The following is a 22257-nucleotide window of genomic DNA, read 5'->3' as shown; positions in this document are numbered from 1 at the left end:
TCCTGACCTCAACCCCATAGAACACCTCTGGGATGAATTAGAGCGCAGACTGCGAGCCAGGCCTCCTCCCCCGACATCAGTGCCTGACCTGACAAATGTGCTTCTGGAAGAATGGTCCAACCTTCCCATAGACACCCTCCTAAACCTTGTGGACGGCCTTCCCAGAAGAGTTGAAGCTGTTATAGCTGCAAAGGGCGGGGCCAACTCAATATTGAACCCTACGGACTAAGACTGGGATGCCATTACAGTTCATGTGCGTGGAAAGGCAGGCCGACCAATACTTTTGGCAATATAGTGTATGTACAATGCAGGGATTTTAACTAACTTTGTTGTGGATTCCTACCTGTTTTTTCTCTGAAGAATCTGAATTTTGTCTGCAGAATCTGAATAGTAGGGACTTTTTCCATTATTAATCAACTGAAGCACTTGCAAAGTTCTAAGTAGGAAAGTGGCAGGGTCTGCATCCCTTCAGAAGTGATTAACCCTTTGGGAGTATCTTACCAAAAATGACATTTTTGATACAGAGGATGCCTAGAATCTGACTTAGCGCAGAGTTCTGGGAAAATCAGTCAGCCAATCACAGAAGCAGGTAATGATATTTCTGGGGGTGCTCCATATAGAATGGCTCCAGGTGGCCATACTGCATTGAATTTTACAAAAAATGACAGCGCTTCAGGTTGAAAAGGAAAGGAAACTTCAACAACAATTACAATAAGGCTTGTGGCATTTGTTTTTTTTATTTGTAAATTTTTTCCCCCCACAAAAGTAGAGTTACACTTTAAATCCCCTGTATACAATGGACATTCAGTATCTTCATTCTAACTATATCCAGTCAGAGCACAGATCAACAACTTGTAAGAGTTCCTTTCTCAGGAATATTAATCACCATGTTCTCCACATACTCACCTTTACATCGTTCTCTGGCCAGTTATCTAGAATGGATCGGATATGCCCTTTGTCTAAAATTGAAATGTACACTCCCCTGCAAAGCAAACACAGAGTTTTGACATTAGACCAAAGACAAACCTAAAGCTTCGTACACACTATGAGGATATCGGACGAATGCTCGGCAATTTGTTAGCATGCTAGTCTCATATTGAAAACGAAAAGGTTACTAGAGATATGAAAATTATCGTACAACAGAATACAACTTCGGAAGTGATGTAACGTATTGCACTGTAACGTATTCTTTCGTTTCTGAGCATGCGCGGTCTTGGCCACTTGATTTTTTTTTTTTTACGGACGTATACTGTACCAATTAAACAAAAATCATTAGTTCTGTTATTTTACAAGAAAAGTGGTCACACCTGTCCCTTCAGATAATGTCGCATGAACTGTCGTGATCGGTTGTCGAAAACTGGGTACTAACAATCAGATTATCGGCCGATCACTCCAAAACCAATTTTTTGTGTCCAATTTTCTGGACTTAAGGAGGACATTTTTAGACAAGGGAACCTGGTTAAAAGCAAACCTGTTGGGACTTGTGCATAAGGGACGCCTCAAAATTGCATGTTTATAGGCATTCAAGGTGGATGGGGTATCCTCCCCACTGAGTTGCTGTATTTTGACTACGTGGTGACTTCCCCACCATTAAAACACACTGATCAGAGCTGCTGGCTATAGCCAGCAGTGCTGATTGAGTGACATTTATCCAACAGGCTGGTGGTACTGATATTGGCAAGTCGGCTTCTGTACAACAGCTGTTTCCACACATGGATCGCCATACGGCCGATCCCTGCTGAACCACCCAAAGTTCGATTCATAGTGAAGTCTATGAGCCCCCAAAAAATTTGAAAGTTGTGTCTTCATTAATTCGATATTTATGGTTCATATAATAATATAAAACACCATAAACGCGTTTCGTGGCACACTAGACATTTTCTCAGGGTGGTGTATAAAACATTTAAAACAGTTGTGATCGGTCTCTCTTGCTGTTAGGCTTAGTACACACTAGCTTTGTCAGCAGGCGTCAAACGCCTATGAAAATTCTGCACATGGCAGCACGCAGTGATGTTCACACTGGAGCGTTAGCGCTGTGGCAAAACGGACGCCTCGGGTCGAGTCAGGAGTTGAAGCCTCCCATTCAAGTCTATAGTGCTGCTCCGGAAACGCCTGTCAGGCATTTGCGGTGCGGTTTAAAGGCGTTAAGACCATTTAACTTCATTATAGGCATTTGCGGTGCGGTTGAAAGGCGTTAAGACCATTTAACTTCATTATAGGTGTCTGTGGTGCGGTTTTAACGCTTGACAAATGCCTATCAACCGCCTCAAAACCACGCATGGGGCGTTTGGGGAGCATTTGAGGAGCGGTAAAAATGCTTCCCAAACACCTGTCAAATGCTATAGGGGCGTTTGGCAAGAGTTAGAAATAAAGTCAAGTGTGAACGAGCCCTTAGTGTGTGCTCACTGTGAGCACAGCAGAATCCTGAGACCACAGAGCGTAGGACCATTTGGATCACCACACTGAACATCGAGCGTGACCTCTCTCTACACAGGGATGGTCATAATCCCTGCAGGCTTTTATTCCAGGTTGTCTGACCCCCCTTAGGGAGCTCGTAGATGTGTGTACACCATTACATTTGACCTGCTCTTTCTATATTTCATCCAATTATCTGCTAAACTACTACACCTTAAGGAACTCTCCCGCATCCTCTGTCTCTCTTTTTTCCCCCGGCGCGGACGCCATCTTGCTGCACCCAATGAGTTCCCATGCAAGTACACCTTTAGCATGAGACCTTTTGAAAAGCTTGTTATAATCGTAGTAAATGTGAGTGGACATTTGGCTGTGCTGTCATTTGAGAGTCCCTATTAAAACGGATTTACACTATGGGAGGTTTCTTTTTATCTTTATCCTATCTGTGAGTTGGTGGCTGGCTGCTTTATACTGGAGGGGACCTGGCTGTTCCTAGTGAGGGGGATATCATCTACCTGAGCAGGTGTCCATTACCAGTGAAGATTCCTGGCTTCAAATAACAAAAGTGTTTTGTCCCTTTGAGGGTCGCATCAAGGAGGTGAGGGGGCATTTTAGCCACATACAGATTATTTCCAGCAGTGGTGATGCACATCCACAATATCACCTGCACTTAGGAGTAATTGGAAAGTTTTTGGTGTATATCAGGGGCGGACTGACAACTCATGGGGCCCCCGGGCAATAGGGGATCATGGGGCCCCTGTGTCCTTTGCCAAACTCAAAAAAGCCTATGAAAAAGGTACCAGGGGCATCTCATGGGGGCCCCTACTGACTCCGAGCCCTCGGGCAGTGCCCGAGTTTCCAATTGGTCAGTCCACCCCTGGGTCAGAATGACACTGAGTTACAGCATCCATTATTATTATACAGGATTTATATAGCGCCAGTCCGCCCCTGGTGTATATGCACCTATTTGGACTTGGTTAAGTTTTTTTTTTTTTTTGTTTACGGACTATTATATGTTCACTTATATTTTTTTGATGTGTTTGCTCATAAATAAATACTTTTTGTATGTGTGTTTTTTTGGCACTATTGTATTTAATTAGAATATAAACAGAGATCCTCCTGCGCAAAAGGGAAATAGCCCTACTGTAAGCTGCCAACACTTAATCTGTTACCCAAACAGTGAAAATATCAAAATTACATAAATAGTGCAGCGCTCAAAACTAACTTATATACACAAATAACTGTGCTCACATACAATGGTGACACACATATAGTGAAATGACCTCAATTATAAGTGCCACTTAATGATGATCTAAGGTGCCCACATAATCACACAAATATATGTAAAACGCATATAAACAACGTATGAAAACGCATATAAAAAAGTCCTCACTGAAAAATAATTTTAAATAATTTAAAAAGTGCTCCAAGTGTGGTGATGTAACCACACTTAATTAGATTTATCCTCAAAAAATCAAACACAAACAAAATTGTCCATAAATACTAGTGGCAAACACATGCAAAGTGCATAAAAGTGCAAAAAATGCAAAAAAATTTGTGCAAAACAAATGTGTCCTTATTCCACAGCAGTGCAACTCTTCCCCTCCTATGGCTAGATTGCCTCCTCACCTCCTTACATCGACCCCTAAGGGCCACACAGCATTCAGGATCTCTCTGGATCCTTATCCCCTGGAGATCAGCACTTCTCCTGCCGTCCTGGATCACTTTGAGGGTATTTCGATTACCCCCACTCAGAAGCTTCTATAGGATGATTACTCACCATCCAGTGAGCAAGAAAGAAAGAGATCCTCTAAGTGCAGTATTTTAGAGCCAAAAAACACTTTAATGACAGTGTTTAAAAGACATATAGTGTGTCTCCTTAGTGTGCAATCATCATTTTGATGTCTATTCACAGGGTGGGAGTGGGGTCGGGACCTGTAAGTGAAACTCCAACAGAGAAAGATCAAGTCCTCTCCCCTGCTATAAAGGGCTGAGCTGCATAGTAGAGCAGTGCAAATCCTTAGATTTGCACTGCTCTACTATGCAGCTCAGCCCTTTATAGCAGGGGAGAGGACTTGATCTTTCTCTGTTGGAGTTTCACTTACAGGTCCCGACCCCACTCCCACCCTGTGAATAGACATCAAAATGATGATTGCACACTAAGGAGACACACTATATGTCTTTTAAACACTGTCATTAAAGTGTTTTTTGGCTCTAAAATACTGCACTTAGAGGATCTCTTTCTTTCTTGCTCACTGGATGGTGAGTAATCATCCCATAGAAGCTTCTGAGTGGGGGTAATCGAAATACCCTCAAAGTGATCCAGGACGGCAGGAGAAGTGCTGATCTCCAGGGGATAAGGATCCAGAGAGATCCTGAATGCTGTGTGGCCCTTAGGGGTCGATGTAAGGAGGTGAGGAGGCAATCTAGCCATAGGAGGGGAAGAGTTGCACTGCTGTGGAATAAGGACACATTTGTTTTGCACAAATTTTTTTGCATTTTTTGCACTTTTATGCACTTTGCATGTGTTTGCCACTAGTATTTATGGACAATTTTGTTTGTGTTTGATTTTTTGAGGATAAATCTAATTAAGTGTGGTTACATCACCACACTTGGAGCACTTTTTAAATTATTTTAAATTATTTTCCAGTGAGGACTTTTTTATATGCGTTTTCATACGTTGTTTATATGCGTTTTACATATATTTGTGTGATTATGTGGGCACCTTAGATCATCATTAAGTGGCACTTATAATTGAGGTCATTTCACTATATGTGTGTCACCATTGTATGTGAGCACAGTTATTTGTGTATATAAGTTAGTTTTGAGCGCTGCACTATTTATGTAATATTGTATTTAATTGATCCCACATTTAGGAATCTATTTTATGTCACTAATTACTTTTTGGCTTAATTAGCCATTATTTGTCAGGATCTGCATGATATTGTTGATCCCTGTTAGGGGTTCACGTTCTCATTTTCACCATTATTTGCATGAATTTAATGATCCCTATTTCGGGATTCATGCTTATTTGTGTTTTATTTTATTCTGTGTATGATCCTACTTTAGATAGTGGGGGTATTGGTTCCTGGCTTTTTATACCAGGTGTGATCACTTTTTCACTTGAGATCCCAGAGAGGATCAATCCACTGATTTATTGGCACGTATAATATATATTTTATGTCACTTTATATTGAGATCCCCAGAGAGGATCAATCCACTGATTTTTTTTGTCACATATATATATTTATGTCACTTTGTTTGTTTTTGCCATATTGTATTATTTTATTATTAGGGTAGCGCTGCATCATTTTGGTTTCGTTAGATCCATGCATGCAATTGTAAATACCCTTTTGTTCAATGCAAATTTAGTACTGCTGCGATTATCTGCCTTTCTATACTAGAAATGCAGTCTATCCTCTTCTCTACAAATCTGGCTTCCATTCACGTCTATGCAAATCTGTCTTCTGGCCACTTCTATACAAAACCCGGCTATAAATCGCATCCTATATGAAGAGTTCTCAGAATGCCACTATATTCTGCTGTACGAGTTTGGAACGCATCACTCCAAACTCGCCCAGGACCATTTTTTTTAACCAGATCAAAAATCGCACCACTGAACGCATTTTCAAATGCCATGAGAATCTATGCCTTTCGGGTTGCATCTAATCCGCATCAGAGTGACCCGGAATTATGGCTCCTTTTACACCTGGGCATTATGGGATCGCAGCAGAAGCACTGTGATTCTGCCCGCAATCTCAAAACGCACTACAATCACAAAACGCAGGTTCAGTGGCATTATTTTCAATGGCATGTAAAACGCGGTGAGGTTTTGATGCAACTGTTGCGCAATTTATTGCGCGGCAATCATGAAGCTTGTAGCCCAAAAAGGAGTAGGAGCTTTTTTTGGGCGACAAGCTTTACGCGATGCGATTTGTCGCGATAACTCAAGGGACAACCGTGGCAAAACCGCAACGCATTTTAGATGCCATTGAAAGTCACCTGAACCTGCGTTTTGCGATTGTAGTGCGGTTTGAGAATTTTGTCAGAATCCCATAATGCCCAGCTGTGAATGGAGCATCACAGAGCGAACACTGGAGCTTGATTTGGCTGCTCAGCAGGCACTAGTACCGAGCACCCAAGTGTTTCCATGTGCAAGTGTAACCTGGAGGGGTAAAGTTTTTTTTATTCTCATTGGGGCCGGCACCTCATTTACTCACTCAGCAGATGCGCTTCTACTTAGCGTTAAAAGAGGCTGACCCTCCCCCTTCCTGATGAGCACCCAATCAGGGCTCATAACACTGCAAGGTCTTGCTCCTCCCTGCTAGTCCCCGGGTGTGGTGCTAGAGACAGGCAAGGCGGTGAGAAGGAGATAAATAGTGCAATGGTAAATCTTTATTTAAATACAGCTTTGGTTCAAATTTTTTTTATTTTTTTTATCAGGACCAGTGGAGTGGGACCCCGATTTAGTCCCTTGGACTAGTAGCTTTTTTAAAAAAATGTCCACACCCCTGCACACTAATCAAAAATCTGGCCAGTCCCTGCTGAACTGGTCAAATTTTGATCAGTTCCTGGCCAGCCTAATATTTATTTATTTATTTCAGGTACTTATATAGTGCTGTCAATTTACTCAGCACTTTACATATATATTGTACATTCACATCAGTCCCTAACCCTCAAGGGGGGTACAATCTAAGGTCCCTAACTCACATTCATACATACACATACTAGGGCCAATTTAGACAGGAACCAATTAACCTACCAGCATGTCTTTTGGATTGTGGGAGGAAACCGGAGTACCCGAAGGAAACCCACGCAGGCACAGGGAGAACATGCAAACTCTAGCCACGCACACACGCTACTGCGCATGCGCGAACGGCCGGTGGCCATTTTGGAAACTGGAAAATTTGGATTTTTGTTTGCCAGTCAATACCTAATGATGTTTGATTACATCTACCCTAATTAAGGTCCATTGTTTGGAAGATCCTTATCTGCTGTTTTGGTGATCTGGAGGATTCCAGTGACCTGCTCTCTGGATTGTTTAACCACTTGAGCTCCTGAGGATTTACCCCCCTTAATGACCAGGCCTTTTTTTTGCTGTTTGGCGCTGCACTCATTTAAATGATAATTGCGCGGTCATGCAATGCTGTACCCAAACGAAATTTACGTCCTTTTTTTCACACAAATATAGCTTTCTTTTGGTGGTATTTGTTCACCTGTGCGCTTTTTATTTTTTTGCGCTATAAACAAAAAAAACACGAAAATTTTGAAAAAAAAAACAATATTTTCTACTTTCAGCTATAAAAAATATATCGTAAACTCAAAGTTAGTCATAAATTTAAGCCAAAATGTATTCTGCTACATGTTTTTGGTAAAAAAAATCCCGTGCATTAGCGGGCAAACTGGCGCTATCTGGGAGGGGCGCTAACACTATCAGCGACACTGATACAGTGATCAGTAAAAATCTGTTCACTGTAATCAATGACACTGGTGACAGGGCAGTGAAGGGGTTAACTGGGGGGGGGGGATCAAGGGGTTAAACGGGATTACTGGTGTACTGGCGGGCAATCTGGCGCTATCTGGGAGGGGCGCTAACACTATCGGAAGTCGCCAGCGACACTGATACAGTGATCAGTAAAAATCGGTTCACTGATCAGTGACACTGGTGACAGGGCAGTGAAGGGGTTAACTGGGGGGGGGGGGGGGGGCGATCAGGGGGTTAAATGTGTCCTAGAGTGTTCTAATTGTGGGTATGTGCTGTTTTACTCACAATTTGTATGTCTTCTTCTCTGTCTGGAACGGAATGTGTCCAGGCAGAGAAGAATGACATCATATCCTGTCCTGTGTAACTGTCAACACAGGACAGGATAGGACAGGGACCGATCATCTGATTTCAGCCAGACATCACTGGCTGAAATCGAATGATTGATCCCTCTGGGATCAAACGGTGTCACCCGCGGGTCGGCGGGAGTGCGTGCACCCCCTGCCCGCGAAAACGTCGGGAGCGCGGAGCCCGTTTTAAAACGCGCTTCTGCGCCCCAGTGCCACCCTGCACACGTATATATGCAGTGGCAGGGCGGCAAGTGGTTAACAAAGCGTGATTGACCACTCTTAACAGGGGGTCATGCCTTTCTGGTAAGCCTTCTGTAGTAGTGGTTGGTGACACAACTGTCCTTGGATTTCTTTTGTTTCATCACTGCCTCTAGGACTTTTATTTCTGGATGGACTATTTTTTTGACACATTTTGTTACTGTTTTCTTGTGATTATTTGTAACTTTTTAAAAGCTGCACTTTTATGTATTTATTTATACTTAAATACTAACTTTGGTCTCCTGAAGATATGTCCATACTGCGAGCAGGCCAGGCCGACGGTGGGGGTGTAGACGATGGGCATCAACCTCTCAATATCATCCTGTAATACTCTGTAGAAGAGCTTCTCGTTCCTCTCCTGAATCCCCATTATGTAGATGTATCTGGAACAGACAAGCAAATGTAAGACCCTCTGGCTTGCAGAGAAATAAAACCAGAACTCCAGACCAAAATCAATGAAATGGTCCAGCGAAAAAAAAAAAAGAATAAAATGTGAAGGTATATACAGTAGGAGAGGAAACAATGGCAGAAAGTCTATTTAGGCAAGCCATAGACGAGTCGCAAACTGAATGTTCCGATGATTGAAAAACAAAAATGGCGCATACAATTGCTCCATCATTTGTTTCAGTTTTAGAAACAAAATCCAGCATGTTGGAACAGGCACTTTCGATTGCAACACGAAAATCACACGCCACAGCTGGCACACTAATGATACAAAAAAAGGCAAAAAACAAATTACCAAGAATTTTCATAGTTTTTGACTTTAGACTAGCTTAAAAAAAAAAAAATCGGTCAGTACCAAAAGTAAAAAATAGAAAAAAAATGCAGGTACTTAGAGGTGCCTCCTTATATCTTCAGCAGCCTCCTAAACCCTATCTTTAAGGCCATACTGATAGGTAAAAGTCCTTTCTGATGCTGAAAATTGCCCATTCCTTAAAATGATGCTAAACTCACACTGTTTAATTTACATTAAATATGTGGATATTTGTATATATGTGTATATTTGTATATATGTGTATATTTGTATATATGTATATTTATGTATATATGTGGATATATGTATGTGGATGATGGCGTTGTAATTATTTTAATTTAAAAAAAAAAAAAAAGCCTTTTTCCTAATCAATATACAGATGTCACATGACCCAGCTCTTTCCCAGCCTGTCTGCAGGGAAACATAAGCAGGAGGAGCTTCTAGTCCTCTGCTACTAGTCACACGTTTGCAATAAAAAAATAAATTATATCAATAAACAGTTTTAAATTGTCATACAAATATATATTTGAAATCAAATCTTTATTATTTTTTGGCAATAATATGGTGCGGGCACATTTCTGCCAATTGCAGGCTGTGTCACACCTCTCCAGCCTCTGTCTTAGGATAACAGGGTGGTGAAGCCTTCATCAGTCAAGATGTAATATCCCACCCTCATTATGCTTAGCGGGCAAGAAGGAGGGAGGGAGTGGGCTGTCATTTACCACTGTGTATACGCCCACTCTATAGTCACATGGGCTGCTCAGATATAATAGGAAGGAAATGTTCAGCAAACTGAAAACTGATCATGTGCAGAGCTGCCAACACCGCTCTGCAAAATCTCTAGCTGCAGTGGGGACAGGGACAGAAGGGGTAGAGACAGAACAGTTATTTTTGCAGAATACAGAAGACGAATCTCACGAGTGTGAACAGCATGTAATACAACATTTATTGATAGTTGTATATGATGTGAGGTTAGTGATACTTCAATGCATATCCCAAATAACCAGTAAGGCAGCCTAGAATACTGATGGGCCAACAGGAAAATATTTAAACTATTCGTTTGATTTTTTAATTTTCTTCCCTCATTCTTCCTGTTATAAAGACCAGTCACTGCTGCTCCCTCTCTTTGTGCAAGGCAACTGGTCTGGTCTCCGCCCCCCCTCCTGCACTTTTCCCCAGGCAGTCTGTAGTGGATGGGACCTGCTGGGCCCCTCCCACAGCTCTGCTCTCTGCACAGGCAATGTACAGCACAGTAAGGATATCACTGCTACTTTTACAAGGTAATACCTGGGTTTACAAAGGCATTTAGTGCCCACAAAGTGGATATTTATATATCATTTGTGCTGATTTCGGAATATATTTTTGTGCCTGGAGCTCAGCTTTGTACAGGCAGTAGGTGTGCAAGCACTCTGAAAACATTTGGATTATTGATCTGCATTTCTATGGCTTAAAATAACACACCGCCTTTCATGGAAACGTATACACTGGCCTCATGGCAACTGCAAGCAATGACTACAGTGTAATGGATTTTCCATCTGACCTCCACGTCCTTCACAATCCTTTACTATTAACCCATTGCTAAGCCCAAAGCAAACACCCGTCTTCATCCAACACCACGTAGCGGCCCCAAAAGCCTGTGCACACTACAGCATACTTCTCCAGGGGGTCCTCCATCTTTCTCAGGTTTTTGTGGAATCTGGCCGCCTGGATGTCCTGGGTCTCAATCTTGGAGGGTAACAAACCTTGTAATCCAAGGATCTGCCTTTCCTGCAGGGTGAATGCCATTCCCTAAACAGACAGAAGAAGATTAGAGGTTGGCTGGTTAGCTGAAACATATGAAAGTCATACAACTAGGTTCACACCAATACACTGCAATGCGAATGAGTTTTCTAGTGCGATTTCAAGGATCACGTCCAGTGCGCCTTGATGCTGTGATTCCAAAGCATTTTGAATGCAATTTGGATTTATGGCCTGGGGTCTCCTTCCTTCCTTTAAAAGCAGGTTAGAAACACAACACGGACTTTTACAAAATCGCACTGGAATTGCATTATCTATGAACAGCTATGCATCTCGCCTGCGGTTTCCATTCAACTATTTTGAGTTCAAAATCGCACCGCACCAAAGAGGCACATTTTTTAAAAAATACCCGTGGAAGTCACGAGGTTGGTGACGGAACGCGTAGGTACGCCATGACGCAGCTCCCGGAGCGCGGTGACGCACTTCCGGCGTCGGACGCCATTTTGAGGAACCTGAAAGTCCCCTATTTCATGCAGTATACTTAGGCATGAGGGATCTGCTGTTGCTGATACAGTTTTAATGTGACGGGGCATTTTTATTTGGTTTAAATAAAATATTTATGATCACCTACTACACAATGGAAGACTTTTTTCTCTCACCCTGTGGGGTGTGAGATATTTTTTAACAGAAAACCTTCCTGTGAAGCCTGTTTTTCATTTGGAGAGGAACCACAGGTCCCAGAATCACCTGCCATAGTTGGAGTAGGATCCTGGGAGATCCTGAAAGTGAAGTGGCCCGATGGGTCGCAGAGGGGAGGTGAGGAGGCAATCTAGCCATTTGAGGATTTGAGTGTGCCGACACATTCACAGCCACCTATACCACACTATGTTGCATGGTGCTTGAAGCACAAGTTTATGGACATTGTTTTGGATTCATGTTGTATTTGATCACGTTTGTTCACTTAATACCCTATTTAGGGGTTCTTCTGATTTATTATTTAGTTGTCACATGATTTTTAGTTGTTGCATTAATCACTGCATATAGAGCACCAAGTTGGTACATTATTCACTGCATATAGAGCACCAAGATTTGGTCACGTGATATATTTATCATTTTTTGTGGCACGTTTTATATCATATTTGGTTATTTATTGGATGGGGGGTTATCAGAGCGCTATAGTTGTTTGTATTGTTGATCACTGTTAAGGTATCAGTTTGAGTGTCAGCTGCTGTATGTTGGAGGTTACTTCCATAAGCGCAGGAGGATTGTTTAACATTTTTTAAAAAATCTCATCGCATTCAGGCTGTATATAGGTGAACAGCCTCCATAGAAGAACATGTTATTTCACTTGTCATACAATTCCATGCGTTCTGGAATGCATCTAAAAATCACATCAGTGTGAACCAGGGCTAAAAGGGAAGATACTGTATATTTTTTTGTACAAAGTAACAGGTTTGCTTGCAATTTACTCTTGTGAATGGGGCCATTCGTAATTGGCTGCAGGACACAGCACAGCAGCTAAATGGTTAACACTTCTGCCTGGCAGTACTAGGGTTGTTGGTTCGAATCCCAGCCATGGCACCACCTGCCTGGAGTTTCCATGTTCTCCCTGTGCCTGCGTGGGGTTTCCTCCGGGTACTCTGGCTTCCTCCAACACTCCAAAGACATGCTGGTAGGTTAATTGGCTCCTGTCTAAATTGGCCCTAGTATGTGTATGTATGAATGTGAGTTAGGGACCTTAGATTGTACGCCCCTTGAGGGTTAGGGACTGATGTGAATGTACAATATATATGTAAAGTGCTGCGTAAATTGACGGCGCTATATAAGTACCTGAAATAAATAAATACCTGGTGGGGGCTTTCTTTAATTAGCTGTGGGAGCTTTTAGACACCCATTGCTTTCAATGGAGCTTCCAGCCCACAGCTAATCACAGGAAGCCCCCGTTAGGTCTCCCACAACTAATTGCAAATGGCCCCGTTCGCAAGTGTGAAGGAGGCCTTACCCCACTTTCCCAACACAACAGTCGTCTTTTTTTTTTTGTCCCCTACCAATCTGTTCAGCCACCGGGAGGGAAGACAGGAGGCCCCGTGAAATCTCTAGTCAGCTATTCTAGGTGGCTGGACGGAGCAGTGGGGGAGTGAAGGAAAGACTATGGGGGAGATTTACGAAAACTGAAGCACACAGAATCTGGTGCAGCTGTGCATGATAACCAATCAGCTTCCAGGTTTAATTGTCATAGCTTAAAGTGTTACTAAACCCCGGACCCTGCATGCACTATATCCGCTTTCCCCGGATCCTGCATTCACTATATCCGGTCTCCCCAGACCCTGCATTCACTATATCCGGTCTCCCAGGACCCCGCATTCACTATATCCGGTCTCCCAGGACCCCGCATTCACTATATCTGGTCTCCCAGGACCCCGCATTCACTATATCCGGTCTCCCCGGACCCCGCATTCACTATATCCGGTCTCCCCGGACCCCGCATTCACTATATCCGGTCTCCCCGGACCCCGCATTCACTATATCCGGTCTCCCCGGACCCCGCATTCACTATATCCGGTCTCCCCGGACCCCGCATTCACTATATCCGGTCTCCCCGGACCCCGCATTCACTATATCCGGTCTCCCCGGACCCCGCATTCACTATATCCGGTCTCCCCGGACCCCGCATTCACTATATCCGGTCTCCCCGGACCCCGCATTCACTATATCCGGTCTCCCCGGACCCCGCATTCACTATATCCGGTCTCCCCGGACCCCGCATTCACTATATCCGGTCTCCCCGGACCCCGCATTCACTATATCCGGTCTCCCCGGACCCCGCATTCACTATATCCGGTCTCCCCGGACCCCGCATTCACTATATCCGGTCTCCCCGGACCCCGCATTCACTATATCCGGTCTCCCCGGACCCCGCATTCACTATATCCGGTCTCCCCGGACCCCGCATTCACTATATCCGGTCTCCCCGGACCCTGCATTCACTATATCCGGTCTCCCCGGACCCTGCATTCACTATATCCGGTCTCCCCGGACCCTGCATTCACTATATCCGGTCTCCCCGGACCCTGCATTCACTATATCCGGTCTCCCCGGACCCTGCATTCACTATATCCGGTCTCCCCGGACCCTGCATTCACTATATCTGGTCTCCCCGGACCCTGCATTCACTATATCCGGTCTCCCCGGACCCTGCATTAACTATATCAAGTCGCCCCGGACCCTGCATTCACTATATCTGGTCTCCCCGGACCCTGCATGCACTATATCCGCTCTCCCACAGTACACAGACATGGAAATGTAATTATTTTAGTAAATATAAACTGCTAAATACATTTTGTCATCAGCAGTTAGAGTAGTCTTGTGACTTCTATCAGTGTCTAGCAGAGCACTGGTTAAAACTTATAGGAGAAGAGGTTTTCATTTTGCTCTAGGAGGATGCAGAACCCCTGACCTCTGTCTGGACAGTGCTGATTGGCCCTGTGATGGTCACATGCACTCTCCAAAAAAAAAAAAAAAACTTCTCTAGAAATACACACCAAATTGAGCATGTGCAGAGTGTCTCCACACCATATGTCTTACCAGGAGAGAAAGAGGGGGACACTGGATGAGGGGGAGGATCAGAGAAGTTAAGATTAAACAGTCTTTACACAATGCAGGGGATTAACCCCTTAGGTTCCACAGTGAGTATAACAAGCATGCTTTACTGCATATACAGACTGATTTTACTTTTCTTGGGTTTAGTAACACTTTATTTGAACAAGAAGAAGTTAAAAAATGGAGGAAGCAGTTATCAACGGGACTGACCTCAGTATACAATAGTCTGACCAGTAAGAGAACAGCTTCTGGTATACTGCTATGGGATGGAACCGCAGTTTAGTGGTTGTGCTTTGCAGCACTGGAGTGCTTGGTCCCAATCTCGGACAGAACATTATCTGCATCGAGTTTGCATGTTCTTCGTGTGTGTGGGTTTCCTCCAGGTACTTCGGTTTCCTCCCACACTCCAAAGATATGCTGTTAGATTAACTGGCTCCTGTCTAAACTGAACGTAGTATGTGTGTATAAACTGTCTATACACATTCTGCATGCCGTTCCCAAGGAAACCAATTGGGGAAAGTTAAAAAAAAAAAAAAAAAAAAAAAAGACATAGTGATCTACCTTGTAAAAAAAAAAAAAATTGCCAAGAAAACTCAATGAAAAGTCTTTCAAGTGTACCAGACGTGATGCCCAGGGAGCCATCTTACAAAGTGTCAGATACGAATGATCAGATATATACTGTACAGGTATGAGTTACTGCCCTTATTATCGCCCCAATAAGGCCACACGGGGTGACAAGGGTGGACTATTCCCGGGGAATTCCAGTGAAGCTCCTCACCTTGTTGGTCCTTGGATTAAGCAGAAGCGCCTTGCCCTTCTCTTTGGTGTGTATGGCGCGCCGTGCCGCAGTGCCCACATTGACCAGGACTCGAAGTCTCGACAGCATGTTGAAAACCTGAGAACAGCAGGAGGAAATGGAAACAGATTTGTAATTGGAATCACTAAATAAATGTGTCTTCTTCATTCTATAGATCACACAAGAATATAAAAGGCCATAGAGACTGGCACGTGTACGATGCGGTGGAGGCAGAGGTGGCACCAAAAAGTATTTTTTGATTAACATGAGGCTCATCTACTGGTAGAAGTTAAAGGTTACACAATATAATTTAAAGCGGATCTCCACCCTTTCAATGGACTTGGCTCCTCTCCACTGCAAATTTGTATCTCTTTTTTAACTTACTTTCTTGCAGATTCAGTGTGGGCCCACCCTCTATCCTCCATCATTCACCCAGACAAATGACGTCATTTTCCCTGTTGCCTCCTGGGATATATGATGTACATATCCCAGGAGGCACCGGGAGCCCTGCACGTCACCCTGTTCACTAAAGGAGGAGGGGCACACTCTAGTGGCGCGACATCACGCCGGCTCCTCCGAGTTCTCCCAATGATGCACCACTAAGCCCACCCCCTTCCCCAATAGTGAATGGGGTGAGGTGCAGGGCTCCCAATGGCTCCTGGGATATGTACATCACATTCAGTTTGGGCCCACCCTCTATCCTCCGTCAGACAAATGACGTCATTGCCCCCACCCCATTGCCTCTTGGGATATGTGATGTACATATTCCAGGAGGTACCAGGAGCCTTGCACATCACCCTATTTACTAATGGAGGAGGGCATTCCTAGCGGCGCATCATCACGCTGGCTCCTCCAGGTTCTGGTGCAGCCTCCTAATGATGCGATCCTGGGATATGTACATCACATTCAGTTTGGGCCCACCCCCTATCTTCCGTCATTTGCCCCGACAAATGACGTCATTGTCCCCATTGCCTCCTGGGATATGTGAGGTACATATCCCAGGAGGCACCAGGAGCCCTGCACGTCACCCTGTTGACTAATGGAGAAAGGCATTCCCAGTGGAGCATCATCTCGTTGCCTCCTCCAGGTTCTGGCGCAGCCTCCAGATGATGCACCACTAGACCCACTTCCCTTCTCCAATAGTGAATGGGGTGAGGTGCAGGGCTCCCGATGGCTCCTGAGATATGTACATCACATTCAGTTTGGGCCCACCCCTATCCTCCGTCATTCGCCCAAATTACATTATTGTCCCCGTTGCCTTCTGGGATATGTGATGTACATATCCCAGGAGGCACCAGGAGCCCTGCGCGTCACCCTATTCACTAATGGAGGAGGGCATTCCTAGTGGCGCATCATCACGCTGGTTCCTCCAGGTTCTGGCGCAGCCTCTTAATGATGTGCTGCTAGAACAACCCTTCCTCTGTTAGTGAATGGGGTTAAGTGCAGGGCTCCCAAAGCCTCCATTAAAAGGGTGAATATCCGCTGCATGTCACCCCATTCACTAAACGGAGGAGAGGGGCCACCCTAGGGGGCGCCACGGGGAGGCTGCTCCAGAACTCGGAAGAAACGGCGCAGTCTCCCAATGATGTCACATGGGTATGTGGTGGTGAAGGACCCAATGGTGGTTGCAGAGAAGAGGATCTCAGCAGGACAACGTTGGCCACCCTAGCATCAGGTAAGCAGAAAAAATAAATAAATACAAATAATAATAATAATTGGAGGGGAACAGAATAGCAATGGCAGAAAAAAGACCAAGAGGTCCATAGAGTCTGCCCCATTTTCTTTATTTTTCATTGAATTTGTTTATTTGGACTTTTTTTTTTGTATAAAACCAGACCAGAGATGAGCCGGAAACCAAACAAAATTTGTGTTAATTGTCGAATTGCTCATTAGTGTTCCAACTGTGGCACACGATTTTCATGCCCCAATCAAAAGTGCCTGATCAAACATGCAGCCTTTTTTTTTTTTCTTCAAGAAAAACTAAACAAATTATGGCACAATCGTATGCGCCATTTTCGTTTTCCGACCGACATTGAACATTTGGTTTTCGACTTATATATGACCGTCTTAAGTATAGATCTACAGACCAAACATGGCATGTCTGAATGCATTCACCGTCAACGGACTTACCACCTCTGTTGCCAGTCTATGCCAAGAATCAACTACTCTTTTGGCAAAATGACCCAAATATTTACATTTCACTTCAACATATACCCACACCAGCGCTCAGATCTTCAAGCTACACAGTTAAAGTTGATCCAGGGAATATCCGATTGCCTCTCGGGGGATCAGGAAAGAATTTCTTTCCCTGCAGAAGCAAATTGGATCATGCTTTCCTGTTTTTTTTTTTTGCCTTCCTCTGGATCATTTGTGGGTGTAGGATTATAACTTTTTTTTTACCCCCTTCCTGTCCAGGGCAATTTTCAGCTTTCAGTGTCTCACACTTTGAATGACAATTGCGCAGTCATGCCACACTGTACCCATATGAATTTTTTTGCATTTTTTTGAGACAGATAAAGCTTTATTTTGGCAGTATTTATTCACCCCTGGGATTTTAATTTTTTTCGCTATGTAAATGAAAAGTCCAAAAATTTTTTAAAAAGTATTTTTCTTATAAAATTTTGCAAATAAATAATATTTCATCATGAATCTTGGCCAAAATTTATTCCGTTATCTTTTTAGTAAAAAAAAAACAGAAATTAGTTTATAACCAAAAATTATAATTTTTTTAAAAAAATTTTATATTAATTGTTTGGGTTTTTTTTTTACATACTGTCACCCTAGCAGTACAGTGGTTTTTTTGTTTGTTTGTTTTTTACACTGATTGCTTTTACACCCATAAAGGCTGTAAAAGCAATCATTTTTCCTTCTCTCTAGCTGCATTCTTACAGCCATTGAGAACTACTGAGTGAGCTGTGATTGGTCACAGCTTGTCACATGGTACAAGGCTGTTGTGAATAGCCTTGTACCATGTGACCTCTGATCATTCACAGATTTCACACTTAGTAAGCAATGATATCAGAAGTGACATCTTGCTTACTACTCTGCATGTGATCACTGATTGGCCAATCAGTGATCACATGATTGGGACCTCGCACAGAGGTCCCATCTGACGATCGGTGTTCCACTGTGTCCGGAGGACACAGCGGGCACCGGATCGCGGTGCTGCGCGCTCCCAGGGAGCGCGCACAAGCAGGGTGCGGGGAGGCCGTTTATAAAAGGTCACCCGACCCTGCACTGCCACCGTCTGACTGTTTATATACAACGGCCGGACGGGAGGTGATTAATGGTTGAACTGGATGGACTTTTGTCTTTTTTCAGCCAGACTAACTATGCAACAGAAAACAAGGAATCAGACACTCGCTGAGGTGCAGCCCTCAATAGATCGGGGAATCTTGATACTGGCAAAAAGAGAATAATTTGCCCCCACTAACGCTCGGCGGCATTGTAAGTCCGCTGGTTACAGGGATCCCATATATTTGCATTACAGATGCACTTACATCCACACTAGGAACGTTTCATACTATAAAGGGATCTGATCCGTTTACCTGGAACGCCATTTATTGATATATGATAGTCATTAATATATGGTGTATATTACATGTTCATTTGAGTCCAAGAGAACTCCTGTTTTGGGCGTTACCTGTTGGACTCCACCCTTCCTTTTGCTCGGGGGGGGGGGGGGGTTGAGGTTGGGTTTCCATTATCATTTGGTCTCTTATATAAGAACCATCAATATTCACTTCATTTTCTGCTCAGAAGAAGAGAGTGCAACTCCCGAAACGCGTTAGCACATTCCACCCAAGGACCTACGCTGTCCATGACTGTCATCTTTGGCTCCTTGTCTCTGTTTTTGACCTTTTTATTTGTGAGTTTGCATTTGTGATTTTAATACATTTTCTATTTATGACGGTAATGCACGAAGAGGGTGCGCCCTGTTTTATTCTCTTATTTACATTTCACTTACCTGCAGTGAAAATGGGGACTTTGAAACCTAACTCCATGTTTACTGTGCCTCTACATAGTTAGTTTGGGTTAGCTTAGTACATCCAACATGGGGTTAGGTTTTAAAGTGGTTGTAAACCTCAGACATGAAAAACGAACAAAGCATATCCCTCTATAGTGTGTACTTGTCTCTATCCAGAGCACTAAGTGCCATTTCTGTCTGCTGCCTCCTTCCTCTGCTATCAGCATGAATCACTTCTGACAAGTTTTTCTGACACCAAGAGAAAAATGGTGACAGGTGTAGGACCTCCAGCTGATTGACAACCTCAGCTGTGTGGAGAGGGAGGGGGAGGGGCATCTTCCATCCAATCAGCTCTCAGAACTCTCCTCACTGAGCTTGCAGAGTGCAACTTCAGCACCCCCTTTTTTTGACAGCTCTACAAGCTTTATACATTGAAATGGAATAAATTAAACAGATGTTGAGTAGAGAGGGTGTAGATAAACAGGTACAACTTATGTAGGAAGATTTGTTTCACTTCTGTGCTTCACCTGATACCAGTCACTTCACTGGGTGTAGTTTTTTCGGACGAGAATATTCATTACAAAAAGTCGTACGAAAATTCTTTGAACATTTGATGAATGGATGAATGTCGTTCGAAAATTGTCTTTTGCTTTTAAACTTTGACTTCAAAATGAATGTAATATCTGAACGATAACCACATACACCAGCCAAAAATTTGTTTGATCGAGAAAAGTTTTCCTTCCAGCCTTTCGAATTTTCCTGTCACTGATGTTGAAAATGAACCTCAATTTGACCCCCACTAATGATTAGAAAATCAAACGAAAATTCTTGAACATAAATCTAAACGTGTATGGCCAGCTGAAGGCCGAAGCATCAGCCACTCGGAAAGGCGGAGCTCAGCAATGGCAGCCTCCATGATCCAAACAGGTTACCTTTAAGAAAGGGCTTGACAAACTTGCTTTGAATCTAGGAGCCAGCTAAAAAATTGCCTCTGAAAAGAAATCCATGTGTGGATTACTTTTCAGAGGAGTGGCAGTCTTTTTCCAGCAGAGGCTCAGAGCAGCAGAGGGGGGCATTAGTGCAGTTGTCAAGGAGGGAGGTGGTGTTTAGACTCACTCACCAGTTTTCCAGCCTCTATTGTGCATGTACTCCAATTTTCCACCTGCACACCTTAAAGGATAAGTTCAGCCACTTACCTGTCCCTCGGTCCCGCGATGTCCTCACCACCGCTGGTTTCACCGGCCGTCTTCTCTCCCTGGCGCCGGCATCTTTAGTGTGGACACCCGGCTGTGACAGCTTGCGGATTCACAGCCGGGGGCCCACTGTACATGCGCAAGAAGCGCTGTGCTTTGTGAATGGCCCCGTAGTCTTCTGGGTCCTGTCACGTGTCCCAGAAGACTATGGAGAGGGAGGGGGGAGGACAACTTCCGCTTCCGAACACCTAGACCAGGGGTAGGCAACCTGAAAGCCGCAGGACTACAAGTTCCATCATGCCTCTGCAAGTCATAGCTGTAACTGTCAGTTTTGTAATCTTTGCAATGCCTCATGGGAAATGTAGTTCCACAACAGCTAGAGAGCCGCAGGTTGCCTACCCCTGGCCTAGGCGATCACAGCGGAAGTGGGTGCGGGTACCTGTCAAATTCAGGTACCCGCTCCCCATAGGTGCCAATCCTTAATGGGGAGTGGGGGACAGAGGCTTAAAGCAGAACTTCCCCTTTTGGGTGGAGCTCCCCAAAAAAAAAAAAAAAAAGCCCCACACACACATGATGAGAATATTGGACATACAATCCATTGGACAAATGATTGTACCTTTTTTTTTTTTTGCATGGTATTCGAATATCGAAAGTGAAGAGGTTACTAAAATTCTTTTATGACAGAATAAAAATTTGAAAGTGATGTCATGTATTGTGTTGTATTTTCGGACAAAAATCGTACGATCTGGTTTGGTTCCCTTCCAATACTTTTAGATGAAAGCTATATACCAATGATCAGATTATCGTACGATCGCTTCAAAAGTGATTTTTTTTCATACTATTTTCCGATCGTGTGTACTAGAATTAAGCAGCATGAGGTCTGCATGGGGAGACAGATTGTAAGGACAGATACCTTACTCTCACCCCCCCCCCCCCCCCCTGGGGTATATGTAGCTAGGTCTGCCTGTGCTCTCTGCTGAAGCCACAATCTGATAGGCCCTGATGGGGCCCTGACACAGGTGCACATGGGGCTCTCCCATCCCTGCAGGGAGAAGGAGAGGGGGGGAACTGTCAGCGCTGGCTCTGGGCTGTATGGGCGAGACACTCTCAAGAGCCCTGCAGCCAGCAACCCCGGCAGTGAAAAAACTGACAGGCACGGAACGCAATTTCTAGTCGCCATGGCGACCTTGGATCTCTGGTGCACTGCTGTAATGCAGGCCATAGACGGGTCGAAAATCGGCTGTTTTTTTTTTTTTTTTTTTTTTTTTAAAAATGGAAAAAAAAAAAAAAAAAAAAAAAAAAAAAAAATCGGTCAATCGGCCGACGTTACCACCAACGGTAAAAAAAAAAATCGGCCCATTTTCTTCCATCTATGGCCTGCATTTAACCCCATAATTACTTCTGTCCCTTGCAGAGAGCTCCGCTATTGTATTTTACATGCAAGTCTTGCGGTTGCAACAATGTATCCATTTTGGATACAGATGTTTTTATTCGGATACAAATAGATACATTGTTGCATCCGCAAGACTTTTCATATAAAGTATAATAGCGGACTGGAATTCTTATTCTTCCTTTTCTTCTTCTTCTTGCAGGCCACGGCTCATGCGCAGATTTTTTATATTGGTAAAACGATCAGCCGATTTGCCCATCATTGCCGGAAAAAATCGCCCGAATTTTCCAAAACCCCGAAAAACGGCCGACCAATTAA

General features: G+C 43.8%; 1 protein-coding gene across 1 annotated transcript in view; it reads right to left on the bottom strand.

Annotated features, from left to right (window-relative positions):
• ME2 (malic enzyme 2) overlaps positions 1–22257 on the bottom strand; it is a 99829-nt gene that overhangs the window by 49037 nt on the left and 28535 nt on the right. Inside the window, exons 2-5 of the mRNA XM_089681612.1 lie at positions 15372–15488; positions 10911–11044; positions 8736–8885; positions 907–982 (exon numbers count right to left, since the gene is read on the bottom strand). Coding sequence (XP_089537738.1) covers positions 907–982; positions 8736–8885; positions 10911–11044; positions 15372–15479 — 468 coding nt within the window. The 5' untranslated portion in view covers positions 15480–15488. The remainder of the gene's footprint in view (positions 1–906; positions 983–8735; positions 8886–10910; positions 11045–15371; positions 15489–22257) is intronic.

The sequence above is a fragment of the Staurois parvus genome, unplaced genomic scaffold (assembly GCF_062004578.1).
Source record: "Staurois parvus isolate SC_StPar_1 unplaced genomic scaffold, SC_StPar_1.0 ptg000272l, whole genome shotgun sequence".
Classification (NCBI taxonomy): domain Eukaryota; kingdom Metazoa; phylum Chordata; class Amphibia; order Anura; family Ranidae; genus Staurois; species Staurois parvus.
Note: the sequence above shows the minus strand (reverse complement) of the source record. Positions and strands in the feature narration are given on the sequence as shown.